The sequence below is a fragment of the Uranotaenia lowii genome, chromosome 1 (assembly GCF_029784155.1).
Source record: "Uranotaenia lowii strain MFRU-FL chromosome 1, ASM2978415v1, whole genome shotgun sequence".
NCBI lineage: Eukaryota > Metazoa > Arthropoda > Insecta > Diptera > Culicidae > Uranotaenia > Uranotaenia lowii.
The window spans coordinates 12,197,530-12,211,128 of NC_073691.1; the positions used below are offsets into that span (position 1 = coordinate 12,197,530).

The window sequence follows — 13,599 nt, forward strand, 5'->3', positions numbered from 1 at the left end:
AAGAATGACAAGAGAAATTGCAATCAAATTACAATAATTGCAAATACCATTACACAGTAATAGAACAACAAAAATTACAAAATTACAGTAACTGTAAATGTTACAAAAAAAAGGAAAAAAACTACTTAAACATATAAATTTAAAAAAAAAACAATGAAAAACTCATAAATATCAAAAGATCCTAACATAAAAATGCAGAAATAATAAATATTTAAAGAAATACAAAACTATTAAAATTTGAAATAATTATAAAAATTTAAAAAAAATAAAAAAAAATTAAATACTTTACTAAAATTGAAAAAAAGGAATAAAAATGACAAAAACAAAAAAAAATACAAGAAATGGTAAAAAGGAAAAAAGAATAATACAATTACACAATAATAGAACAACAAAAATTACAAAATTACAAGTTAAAGTTACAAAAAATACTTAAACTATATAAAGTTTTAAAAACCAATAAAAACTAGAATCAAAAGATTCTAACATAAAAAAGCAGAAATAATAAATATTAAAAGAAATACAAAACTTTTAGAACATGAAATAATTATAAAAATAACAAAATTTAAAAAAAATCAATTAATAAAATACTTAACTAAAATTGAAAAAACATATAAAAATGACAAAAACAATAAAATGGCAAGAAATGATAAAAATGAAAAAAGAATAGTAAATATGACAGAAACGATAAAAATTACAAACACAACAAGAATGATTTTTATGATAAAAATTACAATAATGTCAAAAATTCCAAAAAATAATCATACGAAGAACAAATGTGACAAAACAAATATTCCAATAATTGCAAAATGACAAAAGTTAAATCGAAAAAGGCAAAAATGTTCAAGAAGACAAATATAGCAAAAAATCTACAAAAATCACATAACTGATTAAAACAACAAAAAAATGATAAAATGACAAAAAAAACAACATTGTAAAAATGACAAAAATTACAAAAATGATAAAAATTTAAAAAAATGTCAAACATGTAAAAAATTTCAAAAACAACCAAAATGACAAATTTAACGAAAATGACACAAATGATAGAAGGTATACTGAAGCAAGTGCAAACGGATTTCATTTTTTTTATTATTTTTTGTAACAGAGAAAAGTTGAATGTTTGCACTTGCTCCGAGTTTGCACTTACCCCGATGTACCTTAAATGATAAAAAATATAACAATAACAAAAATTACAAAAGTGGCGAAAATGATAAGTTGACGAATACCTTCGCACTGCCATGTAAAATTAATTGTTTTTAAATCATTACGAGTTTTTCCAATTGAGCGTGTAGAAATTCACCACGGCTAATTTGTCAAAAAAATCAAAACAACAACTTTTAAAACCGATTTTTTCTACCAATGATCTTATAATTTTCAGCGTTTTTGAAAGTATATCGAACGGATTTGGATTGGATTCATCCAAATAATCAATAAGGTATGGATAGGCATCGGTATTCAGTGATTTAAATTGTAAATTCAAGTGCTTTTTTGCTATCTAATAGTCTCAATCACCATGAGCGACAACGAAGAAACTCACCACCCACAGGATCCGGAAACTGCCGACAAAAACGAAGAGTCCTTGCTAGCGCGCCACCGGAAAGAGAAGAAAGAACTGCAAGCCAAAATCCAATCCCTCAAGAAAGCCAAAGTGGACAAAAAGAAAAAGAAAGAACAGCAGGACGAAATCGCCCGGCTCGAAGCGGATCTGGAAAGCCGGCATGCCGAGGAGCTGAACCGGTTTAATGCGATGCGCATCAGTACCGATCCACCAGCACCGATTGTGGATGTAAACAATGAAGGTGGCGATGGTTCCGGAGATGATGAATCCGGGGGCAAAACTGTTAGAATTTCGAAAGCCCAAAGAAGGAGGGAGAAAAAATCCCAGGAGGATAAGGAACGGCAGGCACAAATCAAGGCCGAGGAAGCGTTGCAAAAAGATTCGCCCCGGATTTTGGAGGATAGAAAATTCACCGAGCTTCTTTCCAAGCGTGGGTTGGTTAGCTTCCCGGTGCCGGCCGATGGCGACTGCCTCTATAACGCCATTAAACACCAGCTCTCACGAATAGGTAAGGTAGAAAACATATTTCATTTATTTTATAAAAAAAAATTAAACTTTATTTACTTTTAGGAATTTTCGAACACGACACTGCCGACCTCCGCCAGCTGGCCGCGGACTATATCGAGGACAATAAGGACAGCATCATCTTCTACATGACCAATCCGGACACTGGCGATATTCTGAACGATGAGGAATTTCGCAAATACTGTCATCAGGTGCGGAACACCAAAACCTGGGGAGGGGAGATCGAGATTAAGGCCCTGTCCAGCAGCCTGAAGTGCCCGATCGAAATCATCCAAGCAAGTGGGAGTTCTGTTATCCACGGAGAGAATATGCAACCGAGTAGGAAGTTGATATTGACCTATCATCGGCACATGTACCGGCTGGGGGAACATTACAATTCAACCATTGCACCGGTGGCAGCGAAGGAAGACGAGGGCTTGAACGAGGATGACGGTTGACCGAGGTGAGTTCTCTTAGTGTCTTCCTACATTCATGCTATCGATTCTGCCCTACCGAAAGTGTTTACTCGAAGTAAAACTATCTGTTGAATAATCCTAAATAGAATATTAGGATATCAATCGAATGGTTGCATTATTTGTTATCACAGCCGTACCTTCGAATATGAAAAAAAATGGGAATGGTTCATTCAATACTGATTAAGTGTAACAAACTTAATTTTCATGGGATTTACCAAGATTGTTAAAAAAAAATAAGATCAAAAATCGCTAAAAGTTATTTCAGGAATCTGAAAACTTCTAAATCAATACACTACAATCGAAGGAGTAACCTTATTTGTAATTCAAATGTCTTACTATTATTCGGAATATTATCTTTAAACCTGTTCAAAAGTTAAAAATATGAATTCGGTATCGAATTTTGAAAACGGCGAATGCGCCAAGACCTTTGTTTTGAGAAAAACGCATTCCAAGTTTCAGAATACAAAATCAATTTCCTATTTAGCTGCGTACAATCATTTTCCTAAATAAGTCGCTAAAATGCTTTCAAATTGATTTAATTTCATCACCCGATCGATCAATATAGCTTTACCGTACTAATTACTTCAAAAAATTAATAAATATAACTGTGGGCCCTTTTACCACAGACTGATGCTCTCATTTTGTTCATTCGCCAAATTGGAGCGCCCTTTTGAATTGCAGAATGACTGTTCGCCTTTTGGATCACTCATTAAAGAAGCAATATTCCAGCAAATTTCGGCTTGAAAGCGGGTCCAAATGATCACATTAACACATTAGCACATTCAACGATCTTATAAATGCTGATTTGTGCTTCTCCTCGTCCTGGGAAAACAAATTTCAAAAACTTCAGTGCCCTTTTTCCATCTCGAAATAACTATTGGCCCTTTTGTTCGCGACGAAATTTTGATGGGAAATGGGCGAATGAACTGTGGGATTACACACTCATAAAAAAAGCTATTCGCCTTATTTAAAAAATTAAATTTAACTTCACAAAAATAAGAAAAATGAAAAGGAGATCATATTTTCGGATGTAAAATAAAGAGTTTAACGCATTTATGTGATAATCTGGATTTGTTTACAGTTGGCGCATTCGCCGTATTCAAAATTCGATACCGAATTGTGTTCAAACATTAAACGCCTGTTTGTAGATTGCTTGCACACAAGAATCAAGGACACAATCAGTCAAGGCTGCAAGTCTTGAATACAAGTGTGGTGAATTTGCCAGTGCTGCTAAAACTTTGGAATGTTTTTTGCATCAATTGCAATCTAAAAATTTGAATTTGTAATTTGTACCTAATATATTAACTTAAACGTAGTCTTTCAGTTACGATTAACTGTTTGAAGATGAATTTTAAATTTTTACATAACATAAAAGTTTTAAAGAAATTTCAAAAAGAAAAAAAATTATGGTTCAGAAAAATAAAATAAAATTGACAAGAATGACAGAAATAACATAAAAACAACACTTAAAAAATAATCTAAAAGAAAAAAGAGTAAATTATAAAATATATTAATATCTTAAAAGCTTACGAAAATGACATAGAAAGAAAAAGTAGAAAAATATGACATGACGTTAATTTAAATAAAAACTACAAAATTCAAAAATAGGAATGGCAAAACTTAAAAGAAGTATAACAAAAAAAATGACAACTGATTGAAATAATTACGATGAAAAATTTGAAAAAACCAGGAAAAATTCCAAAATAATCAAATTAAAAGTAGTACAAAATTTTTAAATCCTACCAAAAAAAAAAAATAACAAAAACAAGAAAAATGGCAGGAAAAAAAGAAAAAATAACAAAAAAAAAATAACGACAACAAAAGACATAAACAAAAAAGGGAAAAAAATAGTTGATTAGTATTACAAAAATCGTAAGAATGTCAAAAAATCTAAAAAAATATCAAAGAAAGTTACAAAACAAATACTTATTACAAAAAATGCAAATGACAAAAATCAATTGGAAAAAGGTAAAAGACAAATGAAGTAAAAATTACAAGAAAAAATACATAACTGCTAAAAATAACAAAAAAAAACAAAAATGGTAAGACGACAAAAATGATAACAATGAAACAATGACAAAAATGATAAAAATAGCCGAAATGTCAGTGATGACAGTGGCAGCATATATAGTAAAAATACAAATCATTGTCAGCCTTCTAAATAAACCTCATCAAGGACTCGCGTTTCAGCACTACCTACTGACGAAAGCTCCTACTAAAGTCACTGATGGTACCACTGGCCCTTATTCTGCGCCTCGAGTGACGTGACGATAGTAGAGTCACCCATGTCACTCTATTCCAGCAGTCGGTTTAGGTGAGGAACGTCACTTCGGATGAACTTTGTGAGTTCTTACCCTATTCTCGTAGTCACCGTGGGTGAGAATCGTCGCATTCGGGTGACGATTTTAGGTGACAATTGTCGGTACCTTGGCCCTTATTCTGCGCCTCGAGTGACGTGACGATAGTAGAGTCACCCAAGTCACTTTATTCCAGCAGTCGGTTTAGGTGAGGAACGTCACTTTGGATGAACTTTGTGAGTTCTTACCCTATTCTCGTAGTCACCGTGGGTGAGAATCGTCGCATTCGGGTGACAATTTTAGGTGACAATTGTCGGTACCTTTTCAGGTGGCGACGAGATAGAAATTCAATGAAAAATTTATGAAACAGGGAATAATTTGGCTCTAAAAGTTCAACAACATTAAAGTATGACCATTTTAAAAACAATTATCACGAACAAATCTAGATTCGCTAAACTAATTCGGCGATCGATGAGGATTGTCGGTACCTTTTTAGGTGGTGTCGAAAAAAAAAATTAACAGAACATTTATGTACACGGGAATGTAAGGCTTTAAATAGTTAATTAAATGATAAAGAATGATAGTTTTAAATATGTAAGTTTTTTTATTTATTGATTTTTTTTTTGCAAAATGTAAAAACGTGAAAACACGAACACTTTGAAAATAAAATATTAGTAATTAGTCCGTTTATTTTCACTATTATCATTAGGATTTTTCCTCGAAATATTAAATATTTTGACGGAATGTGGAATTCAAGTGAAGGATACAGGTGAGGTTTACCGGTATCAATAAGGGACAAGTCAGAAAATTTAAACAATGAATTTCCTGGGAGGTTATAAAGCAAAATAACCCGTCATATACAAATCAATTGAATTCGCTTCTTTCATTTGGTTCAATGCTTTATTAAATAAAGTCATTTTATTTACTTTAATTAGCCTTTTGTGCACTGGTTGATTAAAGCAGCAGCAGCCGTCAATTGTGCGTTTTTTTCCGCAGGTTCCGGATTCAGGTTTTTCCTCTTGAGGGCACAAAAATGCGCGTTTTTTCTTTATGTTCCTTGCTGTCACCATATAACCCGTTTGTGGTCTTTCACGCACCGGAATTTTCACTAACAACTTCAAAAATCAGGACGGAAAATTCGAATCGCGAGCAAAAACTAATCAAAACATAACAATTTCTTCCATTTTGACAGATGTGTTCATTCGGTCGCTCACCTAGAATGAACCTCTGTCACTTTACTCGCACGCTAACTTTTGGCTACCCCTTAAAGGCGTAAAAATGACCCGTTATTGAGAACCCCCATGATCTGTCAAATAACGGGTCATTTTATCGGATCAATATTACCCCTTATTTAGAAAAGCTCGATTCCCTTCAAAAAGGGTATTTTTAGTAGCGTTACATTAAAAGTGATGAATTCGGCATGATGGTTGGCATGAGGTTGTGGAAAGTTGAAATCTTGAAAAAAATATTTAATTGTATAGATACTCCCAGAATTTAATAATTCATTTTATTTCAGAAGCCCAGGAAAATTCCGGACGTGCCAGACGAACATTAAAAGAAAACTCCCACCGCGGCGGACTAACATTGCAGGTAAGGTTGATGGTTTTTGTGAAAAGAAATTAAAATCTAATCATTTGTTTTGTTTTGTTTTGTTTCAGGATTCATCTTAAAATGATTATGGAATTCAAGCGGGGAAGTATTCCAATCGACTATAGGAAGAAGAATATCAAAAAATAAGTTTATCCAAATCTACATCATATATACAGGAATTGCAATAAACAAAATGAAACAAAACATTTTGTTTTAATTTATTTTCCAGAAAACAAATTTTCTACAAGCAGAACCTTCATTTTCCACCATACGGAAGGTTTTTAAATAAGGGGTAATTTCCACTACAAGCGTTTGAAATAAGGGGTAATTTTCATCCGCTGCAAGCGTTATCAAGCTGAGTACCCCTTAAAGGGTACTGCTGCTGTATCCTTTAAAAGGAGTTCTCCCAGTCTTATTGAATAACGGGTCAAAAGTATTCGTTAAGGGGTAGTCAAAAGTTAGCGTGCGGATCGACTCCGGGAATAAGGTGACAAATCTCACGGTGACTCCGAGGTGAGGTGACAATCAACACGTCACGCGCGGCGCAGAATAAGGGCCCTTTTCAGGTGGTGACGGGATAGAAATTGAGCATTAAATTTATGTAAAGCGGAATGTTAGGCTCTGAATAGTTAATTACACTAAAGAATTGTAGTTTTGGAAATAATGAAACCAATTTATTAAATTTATTATTTATGTAATTTAATAAAAAAAAACCTTGTTACCTAAAATCCATCATTCATATTTGAATACTGAATGCAAACATTTAAATTTGATATCCTAATATAAATGCAAAATTTAGTTTGTTGGAATTAGTTTTCTGATTGTAAAAGTGGTAAAATATGTATAATAATCTTTTATTTTATTTGCACTTTTTGTCACATTCTAAAACTTTAATTAATTTTTAAAGATGCAAATTCAGTTGCTGCCGTCTTTGAACACAAAAGACAGTTTGCTCCCCCGGGATGTATTCCTGGTTTGGTTCCTTGACACTTGCTCCACCGGGTACACTTTTTCCATCTTTTTTTAAATTTCACTTCAGAATAAATGGAATTTCACCCTAGAACTATCAGCAGCACTTATACTGAAAACGAAAAATAAAACTTATCTAATCTTGAATGGTCAAAATTTACGAAAACCATTCTGATCGAACAGTTTCATGTACAAAACACAAACTATATATTTTACTTACCTGATAAATGTTTGGAAAAAAGGAAAATGTTTAGCAAACATTTTTTTTTGGAGCAGCAGCCGTCGGCATCTGCTGTTGTTTTTTTTCGGCACTATGACCCAGATCCAACCCCAGTTTTGATGAGCGAAATTTCAACTTACGTCGCATAAATCGTCCGTTTATCGTCCTTGAGCAGCTTGCTGTGACCGTAAAATCCGATGATGGCCATTTTCGAACCGAAATTCCAACCAGTTATACAAAAACTTAATTCGAAAAATCCGAAGCAAGAGCAAAATCAAAACAGCACCAACCCGAATTCTGCCATTTTGACAGATGTGTTCATTCGGTCGCTCACCTAGAATGAACCTCTGTCACTTTACCCAGATCGACTCCTGGAATAAGGTGACAAATCTCACGGTGACTCCGAGGTGAGGTGACAATCATCACGTCACGCGCGGCGCAGAATAAGGGCCACTATCACCACCACAAGCGGCAAAAGCACCACTACCAAATCAAAAATCCGACAAAAGTAGTTTAGATCGTCAATGTTTATACATGATAGTTGGAATTTTCTCCACATGGTAGCGTGCTTGATGTGTCGCCTTGTTTTTTTGAAGAGTGAGGTATACTGGTTTTATTATTATAATTGGTGGTAGCCAAAAGGGTCATGTCGAATTTCGAAAACCGATCATATACATTTTGTAGATTTGCCCGAAAAACTGACCTTTGCAAAATTTCAGCTCAATCGGACTTGATTTAAGGGTGCCTCAAAGCGCTTAAAGGTTTGGTTTTTAAAACCCTAAAAAATCACCAAGGGACCTATGGAAATCCGTAAAACCGGAATTTCAATTTTAATGCTAAATGACTTATAAATGCATGACACGTCGGTGTAATCTCGAAAATAAATTTTAGTCAAAAATCGACTTTATGGAACTTACTCGGTTTGGCAAAAATCGGCGGTCCCAGAAAGTCGATTTCTGACTAGTTTTTTGTTTTTCGAGATAACATTAGATCTTTTTTAAAATTTTCAAGTCGATTTTTGACAAAAAATAACTTTCTATAGGTAACACCAGATTTCTTAGTTTTATACAATTTTGAGTCATTTGGAAAAAAAATGAAATTTCGATTTTTCCAATTTCCTTTGGTGATCTTTTATCGAAACTTTGAGCGCTTTGAGGCACCCTTAAATCAAGTCCGATTGAGCTGAAATTTTGCAGAGGTCAGTTTTATGCACCAATCCACAAAATGTATATGGTCGGTTTTCAAAATTCGATCATGAAATTTTTCACTTACATCCTTTGCAACCCTACGGTATATCCTGTTGGCAGGTCTGAGCTCAATCAATCTTCGTCGGGGTTCGAGGAAGATTAAGCATAGAATCGCCAGAAGGAGACTTGAGTCCTTAGAGTAGAGATCAGGCCTTGTGTCATCAAGAGATTAGATCTCGAGTCGTCAGAGAAGAGATTAGGCCTCGAGTCATCAAAAGAAGAGGTGTGTGCGTAAACTACTCGACTGCTTAATAAAGACATGAGGAAAAGGCATAACAGATACCACAGAAGCAAATCTGATCAGGACTCAGGACAAATCAGCGTACCGATTGGCAGCTAACCTGTTCAATAGGTTGCACAGAGCTCAGCGATGAATTAAATGATCTTCAGAAAAATATCCAAACTGAACCAAAGTGGAAATTCTTTAGGAACAAGACAGGAATCTCTTCTCCCAGCCGAAACCTTTCCTGATCTAACAATTTCAACGACAGATGTGCGACGTAAAATTTCAATACTCGACAGATCCAAAGGATGTGACCCAAATAGAATCCCAAACTCACTCCTTAAAAATTTGTGAATGCGCTCGCTTAATGTTTATTTTTACCTCCTCGATTCATGAAGGACTTTTTCCAAAGTTCTGGAAGATCTCACATATAGTGCCCATACACAAGGGCACTCCGTCGAAAACTATCGTGGTGTAGCAATCCTTTCAGCCATATCCAAGCTTTTCGAAAGCGTTGTCTATGACCAGATGTACCCGTGCAAGATTCTCACAATGAATGATGTGATCAACATAGACGCTCTTCTGTTGGCGCTGTGCAAAAATGGAATATTTAAGCGGCACTTACACACAATGGATTTGCTCATACTTAATAGAAAGAACGCAATACGTGAAGCTGGAGACGTGAGATCCTCGGTAAACAGTGGTGTACCACAAGGGAGTCACTTGGGACCCCTTTTTTCCTCGCTGTTATGAACGAGTTTCCTCAAGTGTTGTCTGATGTATTCGTGCTTGTATAGGTCGATGATTTGAAGATAAATGCCAATTCGCCTCACGAAAGATTGCACGACACAGGACACAGGACTCTTCGAAGCACATAAAAAGTTGTAACAAAAGCTAATTCAATGTTTGGAATGGTTAGCAGAATTTGTCACCAGTCACGAGTATCAACAGAATAGGGAGAGTTGAAAAGAAGTTCCTGAGATACGCCTTGAGAAATCTTGGATGGCAAGCAGGAATGCCGGAGTATCGAGCGTTGTGGTAGGATTGGACTCCCTGGAAACCCGCAGAAAATCGATTGACGCACTGTTCTTGAAAGACACTGGTCATGGAGATATTATTCACCCTAAATATTAAACATCTCAAATATGTCAAAACGAAGGCCGCTAATCGAATTCAAAATTAACCGAAATTCGAGGTGAAACTCAAGGTCAGAGCCGGCAGTAGGATCTATTTATACGTGGAGTATATCATGAGTCATCCCATTGTACTCATGGACTCAGAGTGGCTAACTGGACGTAATGGCTCCCTGTGCGTTGGACTTCAAGCCTTTATTGGAATATAGTATCAATTAAAAAAGCATGGGTGTTTATGAGCAGGTAGTAGAATATGATCATTCTACGGTAGATGTTGGAGAACGCTCCATAAAGAATCCGCTTTCGGACTTCCTCGATGCGGTTGAAGCGAACCAAGAAGTACAGTGCCCAGTCTTGGATTCCAGGCGGAGTTCTCGAACAGTTTTTTTGTATAACCGAGCACAAACACATAAAGGATCCCAATGAAACTTGATATTTCCTCTACTCCTCTTGCTGCGGCTGTGCTCAAAAAGTTCACTATTCTTTTCCTTCTCCTACATAAAAGCGGCAATCAAAAACATGAAATCCAACAAAGCACCTGGGATCGATTGCATCCCTGTTGAAATGCTGAAAGCCGACCCTGCCCTGTCAGCACAAATGTTGCACCGTCTTTTCGCTGATATCTGGGATACTGCAACATTCCCGACCGACTGGATGCAGGGTGCGGTAACTGGCGAGGCATAACGTTGGTCTGTACAACCCTCAAAGTACTATGCAAAGTGATCCTGAACAGGATTCAGGAGAAAATCGACGCTACACTCCGACGGCAACAAGCTGGATTCCGATCCGGACGATCATGTGTGGACCACATCACAACGCTACGAATAATACTGGAACAAATCAACGAATTCCAGGACTCTCCATCCATCCATTCCAGGAAAACATCTGGGCGGCTCTAAGGCGACGAGGGGTCCCCGAGAAACTAGTCCATCTCATCGAAGCACAATACGAGGCATTTTCGTGCAAGGTCTTGCACGGTGGTGTCTTGTCCGAACCAATTCCGGTAACTGCTGGAGTGAGACAAGGATGTATCTTATCACCGCTACTTTTTCTCATCGTAATGGATGAGATTCTGACTGGATCGATCGACTGTGCACTGAAACCGAGGATTGCCGTGGAATCCTTCAACAATGGAGCAACTGAACGACCTTGACCTGGCAGACGATATTGTTTTGCTCGCCCGAACACAACTGGATATGCAGAGCAACTCGACGACCTCACCGAAAGTACCAAGGCAGCAGGTCTCAAAGTCAATGTCGGAAAGACCAAGTCGATGGAGATCAACACAGGAAATCCCTCCAGTTTCATGGTAGCTGGGCAACAAGTTGAGAAAGTGGAGTGCTTCCAGTATCTTGGTAGCCAGATAACGCCTGATGGTGGTACCAGGAAAGACATCGAAACCCGGATCAGCCCGATTTGCGTTTGCGAGTCTCCGAAACATCTGGCGGTCACGCCAGATCTCTCTACGAACGAAAATCCGAATCTTCAACTCAAACGTCAAATCCGTATTGCTGTACGGGTGCGAAACTTGGTGCACATATGCGGTAACGACGCGAAAACTGCAAGTATTTGTAAACCGCTGCCTGCGGAATATCATCCGCGCTTGGTGGCCTGGTAACTGGATCTCGATTGAGGAACTACATCGCCGGTGTCATCAAAGGGCGCTAGAAATCGAGATTCGGAAACGTAAGTGGAGATGGATATTGGGCACACGCTGTGGAAAGATGAAAACGAGATTTGCGGAGAAGCGCTAGATTGGAATCCAGAAGGACATCGAAGAAGAGGCAGACCCAGAAACTCGTGGCGGCGAAGCCTAGCCGATGAAATCCGAACTGTCGACGAGAATCTTGACTGGAACCAGGTGAAGACGCTGGCTCCGGATCGTCAACAGTGGAGATCTTTTACCACGGCCCTATGCACCGGAGGATCGGCGCAGAATCATTGAGTAAGTAAAGTCTCACATAAAATGAAGAGTGTATGAGAGTCACACTTAGCTAGCGATGTTCAACAATCACTAGCACAATTGACCTTCCTATTATATAGCTAGCAATTAGGGCGGTTGTGCGCCTAGATCATTGGTCCTGAAAATCTTTAGGTCATCAGCGTAAAATGAAGATTACGGTGTAAGATCATTCACTAACAGATCGAATAATAGCGTTTCAAGAATACTTCCTTGAGGAACACCTGACGTTGCGTTGTGTTGTGGTTAATCTGATAGCAGTTGAGTTGATATCATCAAGTTTCAGTTGCTCAGACTAAAATGGTTCATCGAAATGCTGTTAATTTTCGGCAAGAATTCTTCACAGAAAATAGTTAAACGAAATCTTACTGATCGGTCCGATTGTTAAAATAGTAGAAACTTTGCGAGTTGAACCTTAATCAAACTAACACGAGCGCACACACGTAGACACATGAAAAAAAAAACGCCGTATCGATCGCGCGTGCAAAACCGCGCAGCTGCCGCAACTGTCAAAAGGATGAATGCAATTCACCTACAAGGGTGCTGGTGGGGTGTTTTGGTCAGCTGCATTCTCTTATTTTGGTTCTTGTTTTCCTTCTGTACCGGGGGTTTTGCTGGCCGAATAAATATTTAGAAGATCGACAGAAAGACGCACATTCGACTGTATGGGTTGGGAGCAAATTTTTGAAGAGAGTGAGAACGAGAATTTATTTTTCGCTTATGAACCGGTCGTTGTTTCCTTAGCAAAGCGTCTGCCGGTCTGCCCTCAGGGAAATCATTCTTCATTCGACTGCCGCCGGAGTCATCGTCGTCGCCGTCGCCATTTGATAGGTCAGTCGCAGCCAGAAGTCTGTTTAGGGGGAAAATTGAAGACGTCGTCGTCAGGATCGCCATGTGGTTTGGCCTTTGAGTTTTTGTTTTTACTGTTGTGAAAAACTGTTTGATCCTTGAAGCAAACGAGTGATCGTGCATGAGATTCTCTCTTTTTTCCCTGCTTTCGGGGAGACAAATTTGTGGGTAAAAACAAAGAAGGCAAGGTTTTTTTTTGCTCGCTACCCCACTAGGTTTGTAGAAATGTGGTGGAAAATAGAAACCAAAACGCAGTAGGGAAAGAAGATTCCGCCGTCTGTGTCGCTCGCTTGACAGTGTCCCCGGTTAGTTCGTGCTTGTGAAACGTGCAATTTCATTCGTCGTGAGGAAAAGTGTTCTCGTAAGCTGCTGGTGTGATATTTAAAGTGAAAAATGTGCTGAAATTTAAACTAGGGCTTCATGCATAAATAATTGATAAACGCTAAAACAATCGATAAGTTTTCGGCACCGAGGATTCGAATTTAGGACAGCTGGTGGTGGTAAGTTTTTCAGATGACACAGAAAAGTGTCGCATCAGTTGCCGGGGGAAAATCCTAACCTACACCCAAAATAATT

General features: G+C 37.5%; 2 protein-coding genes across 4 annotated transcripts in view; both read left to right on the forward strand.

The window, feature by feature from the left end:
• Window positions 1-1,311: 1,311 nt before the first annotated feature.
• Window positions 1,312-6,422, forward strand: LOC129757489 (deubiquitinase OTUD6B). 3 transcript variants are annotated; one of them, XM_055754756.1, is made up of 4 exons: window positions 1,312-1,432; window positions 1,500-2,063; window positions 2,126-2,522; window positions 6,349-6,422. In XM_055754756.1, exons 2-3 carry the CDS (start codon window positions 1,511-1,513, stop codon window positions 2,515-2,517), a joined length of 945 nt encoding a protein of 314 aa, XP_055610731.1. In that variant the 5' UTR covers window positions 1,312-1,432; window positions 1,500-1,510; the 3' UTR covers window positions 2,518-2,522; window positions 6,349-6,422. The 3 variants fall into 3 exon arrangements, with proteins under 3 accessions (XP_055610731.1, XP_055610737.1, XP_055610723.1); XM_055754762.1 differs by having other exon boundaries at window positions 6,352-6,369; XM_055754748.1 differs by lacking the exon at window positions 6,349-6,422 and having other exon boundaries at window positions 2,126-2,625.
• A 6,528-nt stretch (window positions 6,423-12,950) lies between these two features.
• LOC129738940 (Y+L amino acid transporter 2) overlaps window positions 12,951-13,599 on the forward strand; it is a 36,580-nt gene continuing 35,931 nt past the window's right edge. Inside the window, exon 1 of the mRNA XM_055730269.1 lies at window positions 12,951-13,523. The gene's annotated coding sequence lies outside the window, so the exon portion shown is untranslated. The remainder of the gene's footprint in view (window positions 13,524-13,599) is intronic.